This window comes from Canis lupus, chromosome 23, assembly GCF_003254725.2.
Source record: "Canis lupus dingo isolate Sandy chromosome 23, ASM325472v2, whole genome shotgun sequence".
NCBI classification, from domain to species: domain Eukaryota; kingdom Metazoa; phylum Chordata; class Mammalia; order Carnivora; family Canidae; genus Canis; species Canis lupus.
This window is the reverse complement of record NC_064265.1, coordinates 50,878,157-50,903,642: the sequence shown is the minus strand read 5'-3', so window position 1 is coordinate 50,903,642 and position 25,486 is coordinate 50,878,157. Positions and strand designations below refer to the sequence as shown.

General features: G+C 43.4%; 1 protein-coding gene across 1 annotated transcript in view; it reads left to right on the top strand.

Annotated features, from left to right (window-relative positions):
• VEPH1 (ventricular zone expressed PH domain containing 1) overlaps positions 1-25,486 on the top strand; it is a 220,850-nt gene that overhangs the window by 177,247 nt on the left and 18,117 nt on the right. Inside the window, exon 13 of the mRNA XM_049099858.1 lies at positions 17,640-17,757. Within this exon, the coding sequence (XP_048955815.1) occupies positions 17,640-17,757 (118 nt within the window). The remainder of the gene's footprint in view (positions 1-17,639; positions 17,758-25,486) is intronic.

Below are 25,486 nucleotides of genomic sequence, written 5' to 3'. Positions count from 1 at the left end.
CGCATCTCAAGAGAGTCCAAGAAAGAGAGAGAACAGAAGCGAATGGGATTCGGCGGCCAGGTCAAGGCAGCAGGGTATAGAAAAGCGCCCATCCAACTGGGCAGCTTGGAAAAGGCCGTTCTAGGAGGATTTTAAAGGCAAGGCTCAAAATGGAGTAGGTGAAGACAAGAGGAGAGAGTGAGGACGGAGACAAGCATCTGTGGAGAGCTATTTGAGAGGTTGGTACCGAATGGGTCCAACCCATTCGGAGGAGGAAGTGTGGAGATGGTTTGGAATGGAAGCCCCCCGCGCATGTTTGCAAGTGTTGGGGTGACTCCACAGAAAGGGCGAGGATGGTGACCAGATGAGAAAAAGCGATTGCACGCAGACCCAGATCCAGAAGTGGATGTGATGGGGGAAAGATGAATGAGTTCTGTTTCGTGGCTTTTCATCTTTTTCAGTGAAATAAGAGGTGAGGCCGTCAGCTGAGAGTGTGATGGGGGAGGAGGGATGGAAGGGAGGAGGCTAGAGCAAAGGAGGTCTCAAATGAAATCCTCAGACAAAGGAGCAGTGAACCTGCTGGAGACACAGCAGGAGTGTCGGGCAATGAGACGCGTCCATGTGGGATCCGAGATAAGACACGTGAAGTAAAGCAGAAACAGGGTCCCCTTCGGTGGTGCTCAGCTGTGTAGGTGCTACAGTGGGGTCCGCCTAAGCTTGGGCTTTTGTCCCCTGGTTGAGGGGCAGTTCGATGCTGAGAGGCGTCAAGGTAGGGCAGGTCTGGAGAGCCACGGTGCAGACCAGGGGGGTACATAGGGACCCCAATTTGAGAAACAGAAAGACCATCTTCAGAGCGCAGGGAGGAAACCACAGGTTATTTTTCTGAATGAAGGAGGGTTTGGATTCGTGTTGGGCTTCTCTTCACAAGACTTCTTCGCCTCCCCTCTCCGCCCCACACCCGCTCTGTGACTCCCCCTGGAGCCCAGGGCACAGCTCAGTGGTCGCACTGCTGGGTGGAGCTGCTGCAGACCCCCCGGGGCCACCCCTGAGCCCCCCACCCAGGGGCCAGCGGACAAGGCGAGGTCGGGGGCGCCCTGCTGCCCAGGCCAGGCTTGCAAAGCTAGGACGGTGAGCTTCAGCACAAGACGAACTCCTGCCCCCAGCTGCTGGCCTGTGCTTACCCCAGCCTGCGTGCCCCCCAGAGCCACGGTGTCGTTCATCGGGGACTAAGGTGACTCACGTGAGAGGACAGACAGGCTCGGAGGTGGAGGGAGCCCTTGAGAAGAGACACACGCCCTGGACACCTGTGCGGGCCTGACTTACCTGCCTGGGGCCCGCAGAGTGGGGAAGGTCAGCTGCACTCTCAGCCTTGCCCCCCTAAATACTGTCTCGACCTTCGCTCAGCTTCTTTCTTTGTCCCCCCTTAATAGCCCTACACTGGAACAATCCATAGGGACCCTCATCTAAACAGTTCCATACACGCAACTCGTACTAAGTGATTGCACATGACTCTATAAACACATTGACCATGAGTGACTGTTTGATTCACCCTCTAAAAACTAGAAAATCGTTATCCTTACGCACGGCTAATTAACGCACACTGCTCGTGTCTCCCCGACCACCACCCACACATATTATACTTATGTTGTACGTCAGCTCTTCTCGAAACATGAAAATTGGCAGAAGAGCGATTTTCTCGGTTTAGCTTAAAACCTGGTTTATCACCTGTCTTGTGTTTCCTTGGCTTTTCACAAGCCACGCTGTCCTATAATGAGGCATGTCGATTTTACTACTGTAGTGAACATTCCTGCGCAGTCAGCCAGATGGTCTGCATCAGTCAAGGAAATTAAAAAAAAAAAAAAAAACATTTTAGAAAATAGTTTAGCAAAATAACTCTATTCCTGGGGGAACAGAGGTACATAGTTGCTCTGAAATGCCTATTCCAGTCCAATAGTGCAGGAGTGGTTTGGGGCCTTTTCTTAAAGAATCAGTGCATGAGTCAGATAGTAGGCTTCCTGCCCTCAGTGCTGTCAGGGATACTGCGTGAAGGGCAATCCTGGGCATTAAACTATTAGAATAACCAGCTCTTTCCAAGCAAAGTGGAGGTGCGGCAGTTAGGAGCTCAGGATCTGGGTTTGAATGCTGACCGCGGCGCTTAGGGCCTCCTGGGGTAGGTCGTCTGTGCTTCATCCCCCTTACCTGTGAAGGGCACGGAATACCAGTGCCCACCTCACCAGCATGTTAGGAGACTTAGAAGACTCCCTGGGCACGCAGCAAGAGCTCAGCCAATGCGAACGGGTATCATTTTATTGTTCTTCCCCTTAAAATGAATGACGAAGGTTCCATCTTCTGAGAATGAGATCGGATTTCACAAGAGCCCAAAAGGCTTATGCAGGTCCAGGTGGATGAAACAGGGGGACGGCCCCAACGGCATCGAGACGTGCAAGCTGCGTTTCATTAAAGTAATGCAACCGTTGTGTCCGGGGCTCGCGAGCGTACTCTACACAACGGTTCGGGAAGAGACTGGAGACTTCCAGAGGGTGTCACTGACGTGTGAGCAGTCATCCAAGTTTAACTAACACTCGTTTCAAAATACAGATTCTGGTTTTTCTCCTCTAAAAAAAAAAAAAATCATAGCAATTTAGATATCTCGATGCTAAGCGTGTCAGGAAAGAGAACAGTCAGTGGCACTATTTGCCTTTTGTTTTATGATCCTGTACATCGCATGTAGATTAGCAGACTTTTGGTTCTCGGAACACATTGCCACATGACCCTCTTTCCTTTAAGGATTATGGAGTAACAATTTTTTTTTTTAAATTCAGTATCCAAATATTTCCTAAAGTCTAATTATTTTCAATGCATTGTTGCATCATTCTACCATCTTCACTACAACTTGGGGTGCCTATTGGAGACCATTCTGAGGGTAAAGGCCTTTAAAAAAAAAACAGCTTTGGTAAATACAGTCCACAGAATCATTTGATGCCCAGTTCCAGGGTCTGATAATTCCTTCTGGAGTCTCCCGTGGAGCCAACCTAAACTGCTCAGGCTGCGCGTAAGCCCCTTTCTTCATGATCTTGTACCAGAGCTGGTGGGAAGCGTGAGAACACCCCCGCCCCCCGACTCTGTGGAGTAGTTCCCAGACCTTCGCACATGTGACAGTCCCAGGAGACCTTGTTTAAATGCAAATTCTCGGGACCTCTGTGGATTCTGCAAGTGGTAATCTTGGGGATGGGCTGGTTCTCTGCCACGTGGTGCAGGTGATTGTGAGGCAGGAGGTCCCACGGACTACCCTTTGGGAACTACCTGAAAAGAGGCAAAGGCAGCTGGAATGCAGGTGATCCGCCTTGAGTCACATCTCTGCCACCACCATGTTCTGGGAATCTGGGCGGGTTGGTTAACCTCCCTGAAGCCTAACTTCTTCACCTATAACTAGGAACAAACCTACCTGCCTGGCAGGGTTGCTAGGAAGGCGGATGATGACACGTTCAGTCAAGCACCCAGGAGAGTACCAGGCCCAGAGTGAGCGCCCCATAACAGCATCAGTAAAACCGTTGCTTCATAAACTTTGAGGCTCCGGTTAAATCACCTGTTCAGTATTCTCTTTTTCGCATTTGTAACCATTTAGATATACATATATGGCTCTGCTCTGAATTTTTTCCGTCTTCACCTACTTCATAGGAACTGAACACTGTGGCCCACGTCTGATCAGGGCCCAGGTACCTCATTATAGGCCTAGATGTGTGTCTAATTATTCCCCAAATGGGCACACCTCGTTGCACCCTTTAATTTCAGCATCTCATTAGAGTGTTCCATTTGCCCACCTTGTTATTTCCCATCCCCTTTCCCATCCCCTCACCCATGTCCCTTTTTTTTTTTTTTGCTCTTTCTTTCACTGCTCACGTCTTCTTGTGCCCATTTCTTTATTCATAGTATTAAATCCTTCCTTTTATGGTTGTCATGATTCCTTCCTTTCTGCACAGCTCATTACATCCCTCCATCTGTGAGCCTCATTATGCCATCCCATTTTTATCTCATTACATCCTCATCGTGCACATATTATTAGCTCTCCCATTCACGCATAGCACTGCATTCTTTCTCTCTGCTTCTTATCACGGCCTGCCCTTTCCACCCTTCCCATTTAATGCTTCCATTTATAAATCACATTACATCCCCCCTAAATGCTTTTATCATTACACCCACCCATTTATGCATCTCATTACACTATTGCCCATGCACATCTCCATGTGCATTTCTATTTGTACATCTCATTACGGCCCCATCAAACATGCACATGGCATTACTCCCCTTTCAAGTGTTCACGTTGCATTACATCCTTCTATGTTTGCATCTCATTACATCCAATATTCCTAGATTTGACAACAAACTAACAAAGACAAATAAGGATGTTACTTGCTTTTAGAAAACAAAATACGTTTCTCAGGCGCCTAACATCAGTGTTTCTTAAATGACTCATTTATTTTGGAAAGATTTACATATTTATCTAGCTAAGAGACAAAGAACCCTGTATCCATCCATATGCATAAAAAAGAGCTCCTTATCTCATTGCGTGCAAATCGTCATCATTATCACTGCTTTGTATTATTTCTCTATAGTTTACAGTGTGGTACAATTATCCATGAATTTATTTGCAGCAGCAAATTCTGAAGGGGACAGCTTAGAGATCACAGACATTTTACAGACTGAGAAGTGCATTGAAAGCACCAAGAAATTAAGGTATTTCCCAAGAACTGTTAGTGAATGGCAGTGACAGGGCTCAGACTCACATCTGGTTCCAAAACCTATGTTCTCTGTGCCATACCACTCTCCAGGAAGAAAAAAAATCCCTTATTTCTAAGTATCACTTGTGTCATTTAACCCATTCCGTAGCACTTTTCTATGACATAAGTTGGTGTTAACATGCTTTGGATTTGTGCTTTGTTTTGTTTTCTAAAACAAAACAACGTAACATCAACTCTTTGAAATCAAACACTCTGCATTTCATGTTTATCTCTGTCTCTGAGTTCGAAGAACTAGATTTCTTTTTGAAGGTTTTTTCATTTAATTCAATTTGCCAACACTGTATAATGCCCAGTGCTCATCCCATCAAGTGCCCTCCTCAGTGCCCGTCACCCAGTAACCCCATCCCCCGCCCCCTCCCCTTCAGCAACCCTCCTTTTGTTTGCCAGAGTCAAGAGTCTCTCATGGTTTGTCTTCCTCTCTAATTTTTCCCCACCCAGTTTCCACCCTTGTGGTCCCTTTTGCTATTTCTTATATTCCCCGTATGAGTGAGACCTTATGATAATTGTCTTTCTCCGATTGACTTATTTCACTCAGCATAATACCCTCCAGTTCCATCCACGTTGATGTAAATAGTGGGTATTCGTAGTTTCTGGTGGCTGAGTGATATTCCATTGTGTACATAGACCACAGCTTCTTTATCCATCATCTGCAATGGACACCAAGGCTCCTTCCACAGTTTGGCTATTGTGGCCATTGCTGCTAGAAACATCGGGGTGCAGGTGTCCCGGCGATTCACTGCATCTATATCTTCGGGGTAAATCCCCAACAGTGCAATTCCTGGGTCGTAGGGCAGATCTATTTATAACTCTTTGAGGAACCTCCACACAGTTTTCCAGAGCGGCTGCACCAGGTCACATTCCCACCAACAGTGCAAGAGGGTCCCCCTTTCTCCACATCCTCTCCAACATCTGTTGTTTTTTATCTTGTTAATTTTCCCCATTCTCACTGGGATGAGGTGGGATCTCATTGTGGTTTTGATTTGTATTTCCCTGATGGCAAGTGATGCAGAGCATCTTCTCATGTGCCTGTTGACCATTTATTCGTAGGTCTTCTTTGGTGAAATGTCTGTTCATGTCTTCTGCCCATTTCATGATTGGATTTGTTTGGTTTTTAGGTGTTGAGTTTGATACATTCTTTATAGACCTTGGATACTAACCCTTTATCTGATAAGGCATTTCCAAATATCTTCTCCCATTCTGTAGCTTGTCTTTTAGTCTTGTTGACTGTTTTCTTTGCTGCACAGAAGCTTTTTATCTTGATTAAGTCCCAATAGTTCGTTTTTGCTTTTGTTTCCCTTGTCTTCATGGATATCTTGCAAGAAGTTGCTGGCCAAGTTCAAAAAAGGTGTTGCCTGTGTTCTCCTCTAGGATTTTGATGGATTCTTGTCTCACATTTAGATCTTCCATCCATTTTTGAGTTTATCTTTGTGTCTGGTGTAAGAGAATGGTCCAGTTTCCTTCTTCTGCATGAGGCTGTCCGATTTTCCAAGCACCATTTATTGAAGAGGCTGTCCTTTTTCCAGCGGATAGTCTTTCCTGCTTGTTGAAGATTAGTTGACCATTGGGTCCATTTCTGGGTTCTCTATTCTGCTCATTGACCTGTGTGTCTGTTTTTGTGCCAGTACCACACTGTCCTGATGACCACAGCTTTGTAATAGAGCTTAAAGCCCTGCATTGTGATGCCACTAGATTTGGCTTTCTTTTCAACATTCCTCTGGCTATTCAGGGTCTTTTCTGGTTCTATACAAATTTTAGGATTACTTGTTCCAGCTCTGTGAAAAAAGTCTATGGTACTTTGATGGGGATTGCACTGAATGTGTTGATTGCCCTGGGGAGCATAGACATTTTAACAATATTTATTCTTACAACCCATGAGCATGAAATATTTTCGCATCTCTTTGTGTCTTCCTCAATTTCTTGCATCAGTGTTCCTTAGTTTTCATAGTGTAGATCCTTTACCTCTTTGGTTAGGTTTATTCCTAGGTATCATACAGGTTTTGATGCGATTATACTTGGGATCAATTCCTTGATTTCTCTTTCTTCAGTCTCATTGTCGGTGACTAGAAATGCAACTGATTTCTGTGCACTAATTTCATTTCCTGCCACATTGATGAATTGCTGTATGAGATCTAGCAATTTTTTGGTGGAGTCTCTTGGTTTTTCCACATCAAATATCATGTCATCTGTGAAGAGTGAGAGTTTGACTTCTTCTTTGCCAGCTTGGATGGCTTTTATTTCTTTTCATTGTCGATAGCTGAGACTAGGACTTCTAATACTATGTTGAACAACAGTGGTGAGAGTGGACATCCCTGTCATGTTCCTGATGTGAGGGGAAGAGCTTTAAGTTCACCCCACTCACACACTGAGAATGATATTCTTTTTGGGCTTTCCCTAGATGGCTTTTATGATATTGAGGTATGTTCCCTCTATCCCTACGTTGTGGAGAATTTTAATCAAGAAAGGATGCTGTACTTTGTCAAATGCTTTTTCTCCATCAGTTGAGGGATCATATGGTTCTTGTCCTTTCTTTGATTAATGTGATCTATCACATTGATTGATATGTGGACATTGAACCATCCTTGCATCCCAGGAATGAATCCCACTTGTTGTGGTGAATAATCCTTTTGATGTACTGTTGGACCCTATTAGCTAGTGTCTTGGCGAGAATTTTTGCATCCATATTCATCAGGGATATTGATCTGTAATTCTGCTCTTCACTGGGATCTTTGTCTGGTTTGGGGATCAAGGTAATGCTGGCCTCATAGAATGAGTTTGGAGGTTTTCTTTCCATTTCTATCCTTGAAACAGCTTCAGTAGAGTAGGTGTTAATTCTTCTTTAAATGTTTGGTAGAATTCCTCTGGGAAGCCATCCGGCCCTGGACTCTTGTTTCTTGGGAGGTTTTTGATGACTGCTTCCATTTCCTTGCTGATTATTGGTCTGTTCAGGTTTTCTATTTTTTCCTGTATCAGTTTGGTAGTTTATAAGTTTCCAGGAATGCATCCATCTTTTCCAGATTGCCGAATTTGTTCGCATATGGTTGCTCATAACACATTCTTAAAATCATTTGTATTTCCTTGGTGTTGGATGTGATCTCTCCTCTTTCATCCATCATTTATTAATTTGAGTCTTTTTTCTTTTTAATAAGGCTGGCTAGGGGTTTATCTGTCCTGTTAATTCTTTCAGAGAACCAGCTCCTCGTTTCATTGATCTGTTCTACTGTTCTTCTGGTCTCTATTTTATTGAGTTCTGCTCTAATCTTTATTATTTGTCTTCTCCTGCTAGATTTAGGCTTTATTTGCTGTTCTATCTCCAGCTCCTTTAGATGTGTTAGCTTGTGCATTTAAGATCGAAGAGCTAGATTAAAAGAAGCTTTCATGTGGAACCCCCCAACAAGAATAAATACATGTAGTATAAAATGCAAAAATCAGGAGAAAGAGGTGGTCCTTTACTGATCTTAACCACCAAGGCCAGCCTCCCACAGGCAAAACAAGGAGACTTCCCTATAAGGGATTCAAGGGGTACCAAGGAAGCCTTCCCCAAATGTATAACCTTTCTTCCTCACAGATCCTAACACTAGCCAGTTTCTGCTTCATTATGTTCTCTGTCTTACTTTTATTTTTTATTGAATTCTGAAATAGCTCATAAATTCAGAAAAGTGGAGAAAGATAATACCCATTCCCACCACAAGATAAAAAAAGATGTTTACATTTCTTCCATATTTACTTTAAATATTCCCCTTTACAAAAAGAAACTGCTGGGATCCCTGGGTGGCGCAGCGGTTTGGCGCCTGCCTTTGGCCCAGGGCGTGATCCTGGAGACCCGGGATCAAATCCCACATCGGGCTCCCAGTGCATGGAGCCTGCTTCTCCCTCTGCCTATGTCTCTGCCTCTCTCTCTCTCTGTGTGTGTGACTATCATAAAAAAAAAAAAAAGAACAAAAAGAAACTGCTGTAAATACTCTCTTGAGGTTGGTGTGTATTATTTTCATGGATATTTTTGTACTATCATTTTAAACTTTTATATATGTGTTATCATATTGCACATATCTTTTGCAATATCCTTTCTATGCTTACCATTATGTTTTAAAAATATATCTATCTGTTCATACATGTGGAGTTAGCTCATTCATTTTAGTATCTATAAAGTTCTCCATTATGTAAATAGAGCAGAGTTTACTTAATCCATTTCTCTATGAGAGATAATTCAATATTACATCTGCCTTGATCTCTTAATACTTCATCAGCACTTAGTGCTATGCTCTACTCTTTGAAAAACTAAGTGGAGACATTTGAAATTTCTACATCATGGGAAGCAATGTCTTCTCCATGCATCCATGGCACAGTCAGTTTTATCACCTTTGTAACCATTCCAAGTAGTAAGCATATCAGCAAAATGGTAGTTCTTAAATAAAACTAGACCCTGGCTAAATGCTGATATGCACTAGTGTATTAAAGTAATTGCACCTAGAAAGGGTGGTCTGATTCCCAGAACTTGGAATGCTTCTTATGATAGCAAAAGGCAATAAAGATGAAGAAAAATGCAATGTTTGCCACAGAAATGTGGCTGATTTTTCCCCCTGTTTTAAGAAGTAATGGTTTAAATAGTCACTAGAGACTACTGCCAGCCCCTGACTGCAATCAGACCAATATGACTGTGGTCACTAAAAGCATGGCCTAATTCAGATATAAAAAAGACTATTAGATAATAATTTTCCAGAAATTTCAGAGCCTAAAAAGGCTTTCCATCATGATGCAGAAAAGGAATTCATACTGTGCTGGTGGGAATATAAATTAGATCATTCTGGAAAGCAATTTAACAAAACTTAATGAAGTTAAGGATATGCATAATGTTAAATTTTTAATGTGTCATGCAAACAAGATTTCTGGAGCAGAGCAGATGACTTACAGCAAATAACCTCACCAACTCCCCTTTGCCTCAGTTATTAACCGTAGACCACACAATGAGAGCCTGATGTCATCCTATACATGCTAGGTCTGTGTTGTAGGTAAAGGAACCCTGAGACTGTGGATCTGGATATTTATACAGGGGAGGGCCAGCACCCTCCCTCATGTGAAAGAAGAAAAGAAAAAAATTTGGTCTTGTGGGTTATAAATAAATCTCTCCAAGGGGAGGATAAGACTAGTGTCTCCAGCTTGACAGCTTAGAGATGTCTTCCAATCCTGGGTCTCATTCCTACCTTGATGTAAACACATACTTCTGGGAAGATAAATCTCTCTAGATGGTCTCTTACTTTCTAATTAGTCATAAATTAACTTTTCCAGCTTGTTCTTTTAGCCCAAATCCCAAGTTTCAAGAAAATTTGCTCAGAAAGCCTTTGTAGAAACAACAGCAAAAAGTTCCTCTACAGTCTTAAACATACCCTATGATCCAGCAATAATTCCACTTCTGAATTCATTCCAGAAAAATTCTAACTCATATCACAAGGGGACACGTCTGAGGATATTCACTGTTGCACGGTTCCTGTACATGCAAAGATGGAGGCAAGGGGAATGGCTAAGTAAAATGTGGGGTTGGCAGATGTGCACTATGAAATCGCTCCATAGCGGTGGGGGCAACAAACAAGTCCACATACGATGCCATGTGTAGAGCTTGAGAGAAACAAGCAAGACACAGAATATGGTCCACGGCATCACATCATTTACGAAAATGAAAAATACACTAAACATTAGTACATGTTTTTCATGAATCCAGACCTGTTCAAAGAAATGTATCTAACCCAGAAGAATGAGAACTTACATAAAGGGGAGGTGGGAGGAGCATCTGGGAATGAAGGTGGTATCGGGGATAACTTGGGAAAAATAAGAGAAGGACCTCGCCCCCAACAAAATAACCTACATGGCTGAGGCGTGTGTTTACCTCACTAACTGATTTCCAAAGGAGAAAAAGAAAGCCCCTTTGCTAAGCTAGTTCCCTATCAGCACCCTCTGTGTGTGGCCTAGTACCACGGGGTAGTCCCCTGCTCCTCTGTCCTCGGGCTTACATTCCAGGACCCCCAGTGGATGCCTGAAACCAGGCATAGTACGGAACCACATATATACGATGCTCCTTCCTAACATGCATACCTATGATAAGGGCTCATTTATAAATTTGGCACAGAAAGAGATTAAGGACAGTAACTAATAGTGAAATACTATAATATAATAATGTACTATTATAAAACTTATGTGAACGTAGTTTCTCAGAATACCTTACCGTACTGTACTCACTCTTCTTGTGATGATGTGAGATGATCAAGTGCCGAGTGATGAGATGAAGTGAGGGGCAGGACGCAGGCAGTGTGACGTGGTCGTATTAGGCTACTAATGACCTGCTGGTGATACATCGAGAGGAGGCTCATCTGCTTTCAGACTGGAGTTGACAGTGGGGATCTGAAACTGTGGAGGGTGGAACCACAGATAGGGGGAACTACTGGACATAGTGGTGCTAGATGCTCAATATATAGTTGTTAAATGCAGGTGGCAACCATCAGGAGGAAAAAACAACAACAACAACACTGAAATTCTTTGCTTTCCAATATGAGAGGAGATCCCATGTGAGTGCTCGCCGTCATGCCAACATTTCCATTTTACTGCTGCCACCACTGTAAAATGTCAATTTTTCTTGACATTTTGAACATTGGTAATCTTTTGCCCTTTCTTCCACTCTGATTAAAAATACTTTGCTGGCTTTAATGGGCTCCATTTTAGAAGAAAGTTGGTTCATAAAGAAAGTCATTATGGGTTTATCAAACATTTATAAAGCTTCACCCAATTTTCCTCCTTTAGTTTCCACTCAACCCACATGCTTACGTTAGCTTTTGCATAAACTGCTTTATTCAAACACTTGTAATGTTTACTGCCAACATTTTATAATCACATTTTTTTTCACGATCCTTAGGCAAGTGTAAAAACTTGGCTTTTTGAATCAAATCAAATATTCTATCATATTTGTTGGTTCTTACATGAAACAGTTCTTCAGAACCTCTCTGTGAAATGAGTCAAACATGCTGTGTTCCAGCTACGTGGAGCCAGACCCATGGTTAGAATCGCCACAACTTGCCAAGAAGCAATTCAGTTCTTCCCAACATGTGGGTACTCAAAGGATAGGAAGAAAGTCAAGTTTATTTCATGGTCTGTAATGAAACTAAGAAGCTGGCCACACTGACCTCATTTACTCGTGTGTCCCTAGAGTTCCCTTATTAATCTGGGATAGAAAAAGGAGAGACATGGAACAGAGCACATGTGTGGCATTTACATTGAGCACTGGATCACCCTGGGAGTTCTCCTGGGTCAGTACCCTCACTGCCTCTGCTCAGAGTCTGCCTCCCACCTGTTGCCCACCCCTTCCCCACACATCCCTGCCTTCTGCCAACTTTCAAACGAGCCCCAACAATTTCAATTTTCACGCCTCTTCTTTCCTTCCAAGTTTCACAATTTGGAGTAATCATGTCTCTGATCTTCAAGAATGGAATTTCTGTTCTTGCAACCAGATTGTATATTTTGACATTTGAAACCAAACTATTGTGGAGAAGTATGAACATATGCACATGAGAGTTGAAAAAAATTCCTCAAATACCAATCGATGGAGTCAAATCAGTCATCCTCATCTGTTTCCAAGGATGTAGGAGTAATTGCCAGTCGTTGCACATCAGAATAACCTAGGGATTTGCTTAGAAATGCAGATTCCTGGGCACAAACACAGACTGATCCGGTTAGGCTTCCAGGGGCGGAACCTGTATTTGATGTTTGTAACACATTTCCCTGGGATTGTGCCTCCTGAGAACTGGTGATTTGGAAAAGCTGAGAACAAGCAGTGACAATGCTACCCTGATGGATTTAGACAATCATTCTTCAATTACCAACATTTTATTCTAGAAACTTGTTTTATAAAATTAAATGAATTCCTCCAATATACATAGAGATGTAGGTATGTTTTTTTAAAAAACAAAAATGTTCTAAAAGATCTTAGTGGGCATAATTGAATAGATGTGAAAATTAACAACCTAAATGCTACGGTGCCCGCGTGGCTCAGTCAGTTAAGTGTCCAATTCTTGGTTTCAGCTCAGGTCTTGATCTCAGGGTTGTGAGTTCAAGCCCTGCACTGAGCTCCACACTGGGCATGGAGCCTACTTAAAACAAAGAACAGAAATCTAAATGCTACTATCAATATAAATTACAAATCTATGTGTCTCAATTAGCAAAAATTTAAAAAGATTCATTGAACATCTCTTATGAGTAACGCGCTATACTTAGTATTTTCAGAAGCTACAATGTAATATAGAAATTAGTCTTCTTGCCAAGGGGCCTTAATCCAGTTGAGAGCCAAGAGTCACACCAGAAGAAACTTAATAATGACCACAACTAAACACAAATAAAGATGTATTCCAGTTTTCCTCTGTGAGGAATACTATGGACCCAGTGCATTACTGTGTCAACATTCTTGGCATACGGGATGGCGTCTCCTTCCTCCATTTATCCTTGATTCCTGACACTGGATGCCATAAATGCTAATTGCTATAAGCTAAATTTTATAGTAACATTTTTCAGAAGTTGAAATAAATTTAAAAATTAAATTACAGCATAAGTATTTTTTAGAGTCTCTCTTGGTGATTTATTCATTCAGCATACAGTATGTTTCTTACAAGACCCTATGGTTGCACAATGTAGGACAATATAAATAATAGAAAGATAAATGATATAAGGATGCCTCATTAATTTTGTTCCTTCAGTAAGTTTATTGCACACCCTGGACTCCATATAGTTAGAATTCAGGCACTAGAAATAACCATAAATAATATTATGTGAAAATATTGGAGATCGTTAAAAAAGAAAAAAAAAAAACCTCTTGTTTACATTTCTTAAAACATACTTGAGGTATGTGCCTAGAGTTGATCCCATTAACCATAGGCGCACAGAACACATGAGGCAATGCCATGTTTTGTATCTGTGCAAAAATAGCTTTAAACAGAATTTAAATGTACCAGAACCCAAAGTTCTTCCAGATGTAGGCTTTCACTGATTTCTGGAAAATTGCTTCCCCGTACCCTCTCACAGTACATCGACCACGTTATAAGATCCAGAGGCTACTTTGCACTTTTACGGAATCCATAGCATTGACTCATGCTGTCACCGTCATCAAAATAATGTTATAAGTATGCTCTCATCTTTTCATGCTATCTGGCTTATTTTTCCCCTAAGAGACTTTGCAAGAGACTTTTTATATAGTTCTGCAAATTCCTACTCCCATTGATGAAGAAAAAAAAACCTGGAGAAACATTCATTTGATCAACTGTTTGAAAACATCATTTTTCCTCCAGGGGCTTCTATCCCTTTTGAATTTGATGGTGTTTATCAGGAAAACTTTTTTAGTATATTCTTACTGTGATTATATCTCTTTCTCTTTACATCCTTCTGATTTTATTGAGGCCCGATCTGGAGTGTTCTCAGAAGAACTAAACCCCTCTAAGTAGATTCATCATTTTCACTGAGAATTGGCCAACAGGATATCCGTCACATTCCCTTCTTCATGGCACAATGTCAGTATTGATTCTTAGTGCTGCGTAACAAATTACCAAAGCCTAGCAGCTCAAAACAGTATCTGTTTGTTATTGCAGTTTTGGGTCAGGACTCTGCTTGTGACTTAGCTGGTTCTTCTGCTCAAGGTCTCCCAAGCCTGCAAAATCAAGATACAGGCTGGGCTGTGGTCTCATTTGGAGGTTTGAATGGGAAGGGTCTGCTTCCAGATGTGCTTAGGCTGTTAGCAGATACCATTTATTTGGGGTGGAAGGACTAAAGGCCTGGAACTCATACTGGCTACTGGTTGAGACTGCCTTTAGGTCCTAGAGGGCACCCACAGTTACCTGCCATGTAGCCCCCTCCGTAGGCACTTCACAACTTGGCAGCTTGCTTCTTCCAGGCCAACAGGAGAGTCTCCCTATGCATTTGCTAATAAGATAGGTCCGTGTGGTGTATATACATGAGTAGTGTGTAAGTGGTATGTGTGTGTACACAATAATGTAATCATGGAATTGATATTATCTTTGCCATTTTCTCAGAAGCAAGTCACAGATCTCTTCCACACTTAAGGGAAAAGGATTACATGAAGGGATGAATACCAGGAGATGGGAATTATTGGGAGGAGGGTCACCAGAGGGTCTGTCCACCACAATCCCATTGAACTACTCAGGGAGGGACTCCACTTACATATGCATTAATTTTTTTAAATTTTTTTTTTTATTTATGATAGTCACACACACAGAGAGAGAGAGAGGCAGAGACACAGGCAGAGGGAGAAGCAGGCTCCATGCACCGGGAGCCCGACGTGGGATTCGATCCCGGGTCTCCAGGATCGCGCCCTGGGCCAAAGGCAGGCGCCAAACCGCTGCGCCACCCAGGGATCCCATGCATGATTTTTATTATTCTTCTGGACTCTAATTGTTTTTAAAAGAAGCTTGTAATTCTTTAAACAAATCAATTTTAGTTCTCTTGTATTAAAAAATAAAATCATATAAGCAATTCCTGGGCAAGGCCTGGGAAGCTATAGGACCCAGAAGCGTAAAGAAGTTGGGGAGAGAAATGATCATCTCAAACACAGTCAGGAAACCAAAATTCCAAAAATTTAGGTATCACTAGTTCACGGTTTTTGTTTGCTTGTTTTGTGACTGATTTTACTCTGAATTTCCAACAATATTTGGAGCCACGTGTGTTTCATCTCTCTATATTCAAAGTTGGCTGTTATTGCTGATTCCAACAGTTCATAGAATTACTGTCTATCTTCTTCAGTCAGTTCCCTTTGCACAACACCTAAATCCTCTGAAGAAGTAAGCCTGCTTTTGACTTCAGAACTTGAATCCTGGGATGTAGCTTGCCATCTGTCCTAAACTTTTCAAGTAACTTTTTTGCCAAGACAAGTGTGGATTATAAGCAACAACCTGGGACTTTTCTGGTCTCAGAACAGGAAAGATAAAGGAACCCTTAAGTATTATTTTAAGTACTTTGTTTGTTAGCAGTGTTTGTGGTGAATGAAAAGTTGGTCCTTAGTTGTGTGAGCGATAGAGAAGTGATCTGCCTCCCAATGGCCAAGCATAGACTTCAGAGACTTCGCAGTTTTGAAATTGATATTTATGAACATCTGCTTTTTCCCCATAAATTTTAATATAGATTTCATCCTTTGAAACCTTCAAAACTCCCAGGTGCTTCTTCAGTCTTTACCTTGGGAACATGCTTTTAAAAAAATGATATTAAACGTTAGCAACTCAAAACGCTGTATTCAGCATGTTGAGCCTCCAAGATGTCCAATCCCAGAACACAAGCCATCACAGTCTTTTTTTTTTTTTTTGCCATCACAGTCTTAATAAAGAGTGCTGAAAAGGATTTATTTCTGGTCCCAGTTTATACCTTTTATTATTCCACATATATTTATTTAATGCTTGCTTATGTGATAGGCATTTTTAGTGCTGGGATCATAGCAGCCAATATAACAGAGAAAATCCCTGCCTTCATTGTGTTTATGTTCCAGTGAGTGTAAATGTTCTCTTAAAAGAATTCCCTTTAAGTGTTCATAATACTTTCATACAGCTCATTGGAAAGCTCTGCACCGGGCTTGTAAACTAGTGCTATTAATCCATTCCTGATGTTGGACTAGATCCTGGGGATACAACTGTGAACAAAATGATGCTTATTCTCTCAAGGAGCTTAGAGTTTGGCATATTTCTCACCTCTGTCAAGAAATGTAGACCTGAGAAACAGGAACTTTAGGGTAGGGACTGAGGAGCCACTTGCCCATTCTCTATTTTAGATCCGTTGAAAGCAGCACAGTGCCTCCATCCCTTGGCTCTTGAGCTTACTAGGAGCTGTCACCCTGGGGAGAAGGTCAGAGTGTGTGGACCAGAGGAAAGGGAATAAAATCACAACTCAGCAGAGGACAAACCCATCCATCAGCTGGGCACATGTAAGGCTAGCTAGTAAAGAGGTCAAATCCCTCTTAGGAAAGCAAGCTTTTAAGAATGTGGTTCTGACCACCCTGCAGCAGAGGATACAAGCCCTTTACATAACAGGAGAGCCTCGGGAGGACGGTAGAGCCATTTAACTTGCTCAGGCTAATCGTATTCCATCCATTTACAGTGTGATGGAACCGCTCTCCCCTGTGTCTTCAACAGGGACACACGGGCACAACGCCACAGGGTACCCAAGACAGGGGCGGCGTCCCCGGTGGGTCGGTCCAACTCAGCTCTTGGGAGGGAGAAATTAATTAATTTACCGATAAGTCATTTGAGACATTATTTTCCATTAGAACCGACACAGCCATATCACGGAATGTAACGCAAGGTTTGCATATACTTTTAAGATAAAATGTAGACCTAAAACAGTGCCAGAGCCAAGGGCCGAGGGATTAGCCCTCTCCCATATTTCCCATCAGCCCCCTGCAAAACCAACATGACAAAAATAATTTTTTATATGCGTGGTCGATTCCCAGTTTTATGCAAAGTGTACGTAAAAGACAAACGCCCCTGCGGCATTGCTTTCGGCCCCACTGTCCCTTGGCTGCCCAACCTCTTTAGAGATCCTGGAGCTGCCATTAGGTGCAAGGGAATGCACCTGCCACTGCAGGCCGCACCCTGGCGGCTGGGCCCAGCCTGGGCCGCGTGCTCACGGCCCTCGGCCCGGAGGAGCGCCGCGTTGGAGGGGTTTGAGGCCGCCCGGGATGCCCACGGGAGCCTTTCTCCGTGCTCCCTCCGTGTCCGCAGCGCTGAGTGGGAGCACCGGCCGTCCTGCTCTCAGAGCCCTTCCTTCCAGCCTCACAATGCCGTGCGGCAGGCACACCCGCTCATGAGTTCTTTGTGCTTTGTGTTCCTGGAACAGGATCTGGACCAGGTACAGCTCCATCTGGAAGAAGTGAGATTCTTTGACGTATTTGGCTTCAGCGAAGCAGCAGGAGCATGGCAGTGCTTCATGTGCAACAACCCTGACAAAGCGACCGGTGAGAGACCCCCCTCCCGCCTGCTGCTCAGAAGCCTTGTGCCCCTGGGATTCACAGGGACCCGTGGGCCCCGCCGTTCGAGTCGGCCACCTTCTTCCATCCCAGGTTGCAATAGTGCATGGAGGAAGGCCTGATGGCCGAGGAAGGTCTCTGACCAAAGCGGGATGGAGAGAAAGGGAAGATGTGGAAAGGGAGAGAAACATAGGCCAGATACGAGCAAGAGAAACACCACCTTACCTGCCCGTAGTGATTAAGAAAGCAGGCCTGGCTGTTTTGCCCTGAAAGCAGTCATTAGAGCCCAGATGACCCTGAGACTTAGAGAAAAACAGGCATCCTATCCAAAGTCCCAAAGGAAGGAGTCCACACTGAAGCAGTGGGTGCCCGCTCCAACGCTGGCGTCTCTGGTCGTCCCTTACCTTCTGCTTCATGACAGAGCTGCAAAACAAGGGAAACATTTAAGGAGTGAGGAATTATTTGAGGAATCCCTGCAGAGCTGTTACTCACCCTCTCCCTCCCTTTCTGGTGCCCAAAGAATTTGGCCTACTGACCTTGCCTAGAAATAATTACTAGTGAACATGAGGCAAGCCCTCGGCTAAACGTGTCGGTATATCTCATTGACCTTCATGATGACCTTATCAGGTTGGTACTAATATCATCTCCATTTTACTGATGGGGAAACTGAGGCACGGAGCAATTTGATTGACTGAAGTCTCACAGGTCACATATTAACAGCAACAGGATTTGAACCCAGTCTGACCGCAGGGCCTGTGCTCTTAACCATCATTCCACCGCCCTGCCTCCTGGTTGCACTTGCTCCAATCTGACCAGTGGAATTAGGTTGATAGTAAGCCTGTCTTCAGGAAGTTGTGCCGCCCTTGGAAATAGGATATCTCATCACTCATTTGCCTTCTGAGCGGACACAGAGATCTCAACACTGACACTGCTCGGGAGCTGCAGTTTCTACCAGGAGAGCAGTGTTAAAACACTGTTGAGCACAAAGCCACTCTGTAGGTGGGTTAACTAGAGAGCCCCAGATGGCACCGCCTGTACCCATTCCCTTCACTTTAGGACTTTGTGCATCTTAAAGATTGCCCGTTGTGGCAAGCCTATTCTCTTTCCAAGAAGTTAAAGCTGAATGGGGGAAAACGTGTGTTTCTTTGGCCAGATGGAAAGGAGAGGGACTCCCGGAGAGACACCAATTAAGATGTATTACCCCACGGAAAAGGTGTGGCTGGAAGAAGCTGGCAGTGAAGGACGGCAGCCTCTGTGAGGCACAGATTGTTGGCTGATTACAGAGTCTGCACAGAGCTGATGCCAGAGTGAACACCCCAATTTTTAAAAAGTTAATTTGAGCAAATAAGGAATTGGGGAATTGAATTCTAAAACTTTCTAAGTAGACCTGATTTCATCTCTGAAAAAGAGCATGAAAGACACGGAGAAGTAAGGCACTGATCGTAGGTGGCTCTCAGAGACCCTTAAGAATTCTCGTTCCAAGTCAACTGAGTCCTTGGTCCAATAAACATTTCATCGTTTCTGGCCAATGGAGGCCTCAGAAAAGGGGCTGGAAGTTAAAAACACAAAGCGTTCCTTTAATATAGGTTTTCTCAAATTCGCTGCCATACACTTGAAAAGAACATTTTGCAATTTGCTCTTTCTTACTTGTGTTTCTCCCAGTTAAATAAAGACTGAGAACACACAGCAATAAAGATTCAAACAAGGCCAAATATTTTATAGCAGAACATATTGGATCAAAACGCGTGGCCCTGAAAACATCAGTGTGCTTAGATTTCTTTGCTCATTTCCTTTTGCTACATGAAAGGGGGTGTGAGTCTGCAAGAAATCCTATTTTAAACTTATTATTTTCACCAAAACCTCTCGATTCCCTGAGAAATTTATGTAGGTTGTTGATCTCTTGTTTTTATAGAAGCGTATAGATTATACATTTCACGAAAGTGAAAGGTCCAACGTAATACTCCTGACATATATTATTCATGGAGGTGATGTTTGCATTCGTGTTCTTAAATTTTGAGTTTAAAGATGAACAAGACATAGAAATAAATATTCTATCGTTTGGTTATGCACAGCAAGCATAGTACCTGCCTCCCACTTTTCATTTACGTGATATATGCTTGTTGCATTGGTTGAATGTCTTCTACAGGCTGAGGCTTGGGATAAAATATGAGGAAGGTGCAGTATCCCTGCTCTGAAAGGCTTCATAATCCAGTTAGGGCCAGAAGGCCTATATGGAAAAAGTCTAGCGCACACCCTGTGTGTTTATAGCATGCAATGAATACTTGCTGAGTGAGTGAATGAATGAATAATATTTGGGAATGGCAAAATCAAATATACCTCAAATGTTACAATAAGATGTTTCAAGAGTGTGATTATGTATTAATAAAATCAAATATATCACTGCACCATACCCAGGGCATTGTGAATCTGGCAAGTGGAGGTTGGTGCTTCTTTCCTCCTTGAGAGAAGTCACCGTATATAAAACAAATGGCTCCCTTCCTAACTTAGCACCTGACATAGATGCCTGAGACTTGTTACCATTCTGGGTTTAATCAGTGCCCCCATAGGGTCCCGAGGCCCCTCACAGGGTTCAGCCTCGGAGAGGAGGGATGTAAAGCAGTAGGATTGGAGTCTAAGACAAAAGAAATTTTATTTTATTTTATTTTATTTTGTCAATTTTTTAATAAATTTATTCTCTATTGGTGTTCAATTTGCCAACATATAGAGTAACACCCAGTGCTCATCAAGTGCCCCCCTCAGTGCCCATCACCCAGTCACCCCCACCCCCCGCCCACCTCCGTTTCTACCATGCCTAGTTCGTTAAAAGAAATTTTAAAAACTGGATTTGGATGGGGTTTTTTTTTTTTTTGACAATTGCTGTCAAGTATTCATTGTTCCAATATAAAACAAAAAGGACCGTTCAACATCTCCATAAATGAGGAATAAAACAAGTCATTTAGAAAACTTCAGTTAGCCATCAGGAAAGACATCTTAAAATATAAATCCTCCCCCCCCCAAAAAAAATATATATATAAATCCTTCCCAACAGTGTGTACGCTTAACCGTGGGACTCATCTAGAAACCGACAGCAAATCATGCGGCTTGCAAGGTCGCCTAAGTATATCCCCTTCGTTAGATCAAAGCCTTATCGCCCACTAACACCCCCCTCAACCTACAGAAATTCTCGGACATTTAATATCTAGGAGTCAGGAAAATACGCTTTGAATCCAATTAGGTACAGCCGAACTCCGAGGAAAATGAGCGCCGGAGGGTCTAACGTCCTGGAATGACTATCATTGCTGTCGTTTATCGTGCTATGAGCTGAGCACTATTCTCATCATTGTTGACTCCATCTTACAGATGAGGAGACCGAAACACAGAGGTTAAGTAATTGTCCCAAGGTCACACTGCTATCAGGTGGTAGAACCCAGATTTAATGCAGATTAATTCCTGAGCCTGAAAGTTCAACCCCTTGGGCACATCCAAATTAAGGACAGAGAGTATTGGGAACGCCACGAACCCTTATTCCGTGATGTTAGAACACCCGCCTCCCTGATGACTTATTCTACTTAAAAAAAAGAACAGGGGCTTTGGTATGACAATGGGTGGGAAATGGTCACATGAGGGAAATGGGTCTAGTGGAAGCTCTTTCCAGTCCTTCCAATTGCTGATTCCGTTTCTGATCATCGTTTCATGAAAGCACAGAGAAGGAGATTAGCACATCCCTGACATATCTCAAGAATCCTCTGGGAGTTGCTGGCGGCGTTTGTGGCCAATCCCCTTACTCCACATGAATGAGAGAATAGAGATTGAGCAAGTGGGTGGAACAGAACAGAACTTACTTCTGGAAAATGAAGCAAAAGCCCTTTATCAGTTGGCCTCATGTCTTGGAGCCGCGAGCGCACGTGTCACAGTAACAGTTAGTCAGCTGGGCCATCCTGGGACACGTCCGGCTTTCTGTGAAGTCACATTTGTTAAAAGGAGGAAGAACTAGGTCGTGACTTTCACTTATTTCCTGAGACACGTGGGATGCCTTTGCTCTTACACCCTACAGAAAAATAACTCGGAGACCTCTCAGTTTTGGCACCGGGTCCTCCTCTAGGACTTGGCGGCCCCCAGTGTGATTGTGCTCTTAGTCACTAGGTATCTAGATGCTGAGCGTGACTGCCGGGAGGAGGTCTCCTTAGGGTATGAAAGAAACTGAGTGCATTTTTTTTTCCAGACAACCTTCGATCAGGATCCCTCTTTAGAACCTGATTTCAGATCTTTGTGCTCTAAAGCGCGCCGTCCGCTAGGTCACACGGGCAGGCAGAGGTGGCTTCAAAATGACAGCATGGGAAGAAAGGACTCTGGAAGGAGATTGGCTTCACACGCTGCTAGGTGACTGGTCGCAGCCGCCGGGGTGCTCCTCGCTGGACACTCCCGGAGGGGGCTCCACGGCCTTCCACTCCAGACGCCAACGTGCGAGTGGCTCAGTGACCTCTGAGGACCCGAGCCGTAGGCGGCAAATAGCGTCGTGAGTCCACTGATATGAAACTTTCCATTGAATTTCATGGTCAGCTCGCACACTACTTTGGAGGTGATGAAAGGAAAAGCCCATTTGGGGTGTCTTGTGAGGCCTTCCCTCCTCCTACACATGTCAGGACATTGTCTTACGTGCTCAGGGTTGTTAGAGTCCCAAGAGCAGTGCAGTGCTTGTGTAGGAAAACGTCACCCTTGCACACTCACCTCCTGTTGGTGACCACCGACTGTGCACTCCTTATATAAGAGCGACCCCCAGCTTGTTGCTCAGACGTACGTTCTATTCCCTAATGACATGTCGGTTGACTCAGATAAAGTATTATCCTGAAATCTTTTTCCTTCTCCCCCTTCTTCCCATTTTTCTATTTTGCGCCTTCCTGGCGTGGCCATGCCTCTCTTTTGTACACCTGCCCGCACACTCCCCCCTCTCTCTCACAAAGCTCGCACGCTGGGACACACAGACGCACCCCCCACCCCAGGTAATAAATGGACTATTGAGTAACTCGTGGATAGTGTAGGTGACAGGATGACTATGAGACACACAAGATTTGAAGTGCGACTTTAGCGTCTAATACTTTCTCAGAATTAAATACACCCTGAACTTAAACCTACATAACAACTTCTGCAAAGTAAATGTCTGTAAGAAGAAAATGTTGCTGTGGACAGGATTTTCACATACTCAATTTTAATAAGTATTTTTTTAAGATTTTTTATTTATTTATTCATGAGAGAGAGAGAGAGAGAGAGAGAGGCAGAGACACAGGCAGAGGGAGGAGCAGGCTCCATGCAGGGAGCCCGACGTGGGACTCGATCCCGGGACCCCAGGATCACACCCCGGGCTGAAGGCGGCGCTAAACCACTGAGCCACTGGGGCTGCCCAACATACTCGATTTTAATATCTTACTAAAAGGTTGCGATTCACACAGAGTCCATAGGAAACTCGCTAGTAACACGGGAGCCTCCACGGGAAAGAAGCTGAGGTCAGTAAGCTAGCACCCCTCAGGGGTTCATTTCTATTCTGCGTCTCCCGTCACTTTCCTCATCCTTCTGCCTTTTCATATTGGGTCAACAATCTTATCTTGAAATAGGATAAAAGTGTCCGATAGACCTTACACTTGCCGCCAAGCATTAGTCACCCTGTGGTTCTCCACCAGTGAATCATCGGGCGTGGAAATGTGTCCTTTTCCACGTGGAGAACAAGCTGAGTCAAGCCAATCTGCGGGGGAGGAGGAGAAGCACCCTTTCCAAAGGCAGACGAGATGAGCAAATCCATCTCTTACCACTCTGCAGGCTTACGATCACATTGATTTAAGAAATTCTTATGTCGTTCTAAAATAAAGCACTTAATATATTTCAAAAGAGCTCCAGTCATCACCTGCCAGAGTAACCCCCTTTATTTACCTACTTAAATACATTAGGAAAGAAATCTGTGTTTCTGCTACAAACTCACCTCTGTGGATGACATACATGTGCTCTTAGCAGCCACAAAGAATAAAGTCATCAAGTGTCTCAAGAGAGGGCTAGTATTTTGCGTAGGATCTCATCCTTCCCCCTTCTCCTATAGATCCTATAGATTACCCTTTCTTCCCTGTTCTGTTTCTTCCTCCGAACTGAATTGTCCTATTGGCTTTTTTTTAAGACTTATTTTTTTAAGACTTATTTTTTTTAAACAAATTCTTTTTTTTTTTTTTTAAGATTTTATTTATTCATGAAAGACACACACAGAGAGAGAGAGAGAGAGACAGAGAAGCAGGCTCCATGCAGGAAGCCCGATGTGGGACTCAATCCCAGGACTCCAGGATCACGTCCTGGGCCAAAGGGGGCGCTAAACCGCTGAGCCACCCAGGGATCCCTTCTTTTGTTTAAACTCAATTAAAATATAGTGTATCATTAGTTTCAGATGTAGAGTTCAGTTATTCATCCATTGCATACAACACCCAGTGCTCATCACATCACATGCCCTCCGCAATGCCCTTCACGCAGTTACCCCATCCTCCCACTCCCCTCCCCTCCAGCACCCCTCACTGTGTTGACGGTTGAGTGTCTTATACTTTGTCTCCCTCTCTGATTTAAACTTATTTTATTTTTCCCTCCCTTGCCCTGTGGTCCTGTTTTGTTTCTTAATTTACATATATGAGTGAGATCATACGATAATTGTCTTTCTCTGATTGACTTATTTCGCTTAGCGTAATACCATCCGGTTCCATCCACGTCAGTGTGAATGGTAGGATTTCATCCTTTCCATGGCTGAGTAACATTCCATTGTACATAGACCACTGCTCTATCCATTCATCTGTCGATGGGCCTCTGGGCTCTTTCCATAGTTTGGCTACTATGGACATTGCTGCTCTAAATATTTAGGTACAGATGCCCCTTTGGTTCACTATGTTTGTAACCTTTAGATAAATATGCAATAGTGCAATTTCTGGGTCGTAGGGCAGCTCTATTTTTAGCTTTTTGAGGAACCTCCATGCTCTTTTCCAGAGTGGCTGCAGCAGTTTGCATTTCCATCCACAGTGGGAGAGGGTTCCCCCTGTCTCTACATCTTCGCCAACGTCTTTTGTTTCCTGTCCTGTTAATTTTAGTCTTTCTGACTGATGTGAAGTGATGTCTCATTGTGGTTTTGATTCGTATTTCCCTGATGACAGGCGATTTTGAGCACTTTTTCATGTGCTTGTTGGCCACGTGTAGGTCTTCTTTGGAGAAATGTCTGTTTATATCTTCTGCCCATTTCTTGACTGGATTGTTTGTACTTGGGTGTTGAGTTTGATACGTTCTTTATAGATCTTGGATACTAGCCCTTTATCTGTTAAGACATTTGCAAAAATTTTCTACCACTCTGTAGGTTGTATTTTGTTTTCTTTTTCAACTATATCCTTTGCTGTACAAAAGCTTCTTATCTTGATGAACTACCAAGTTCATTTTTGCTTTTGTCTCACTTGCCTTTGGAGACGTGTCTAGCAAGAAGTTGCTGCAGCCAAGGTCGAAGAGGTCACTGTCTATGTTCTCCTCTAGGATTTTGATGGATTCCTGTCTCACATTTAGGTCTTTCATGCGTTTTGAGTTTATCTTTGTGTGTGGTGTAAGAAAATGGTCCAGTTTCATTCTTCTGCATATGGCTGTCCTATCGTCCCAACATCCTTTATTGAAGTGACTGTCTTTTTTCCATTCGATATTCTCTCCTGCTTTGTCAAAG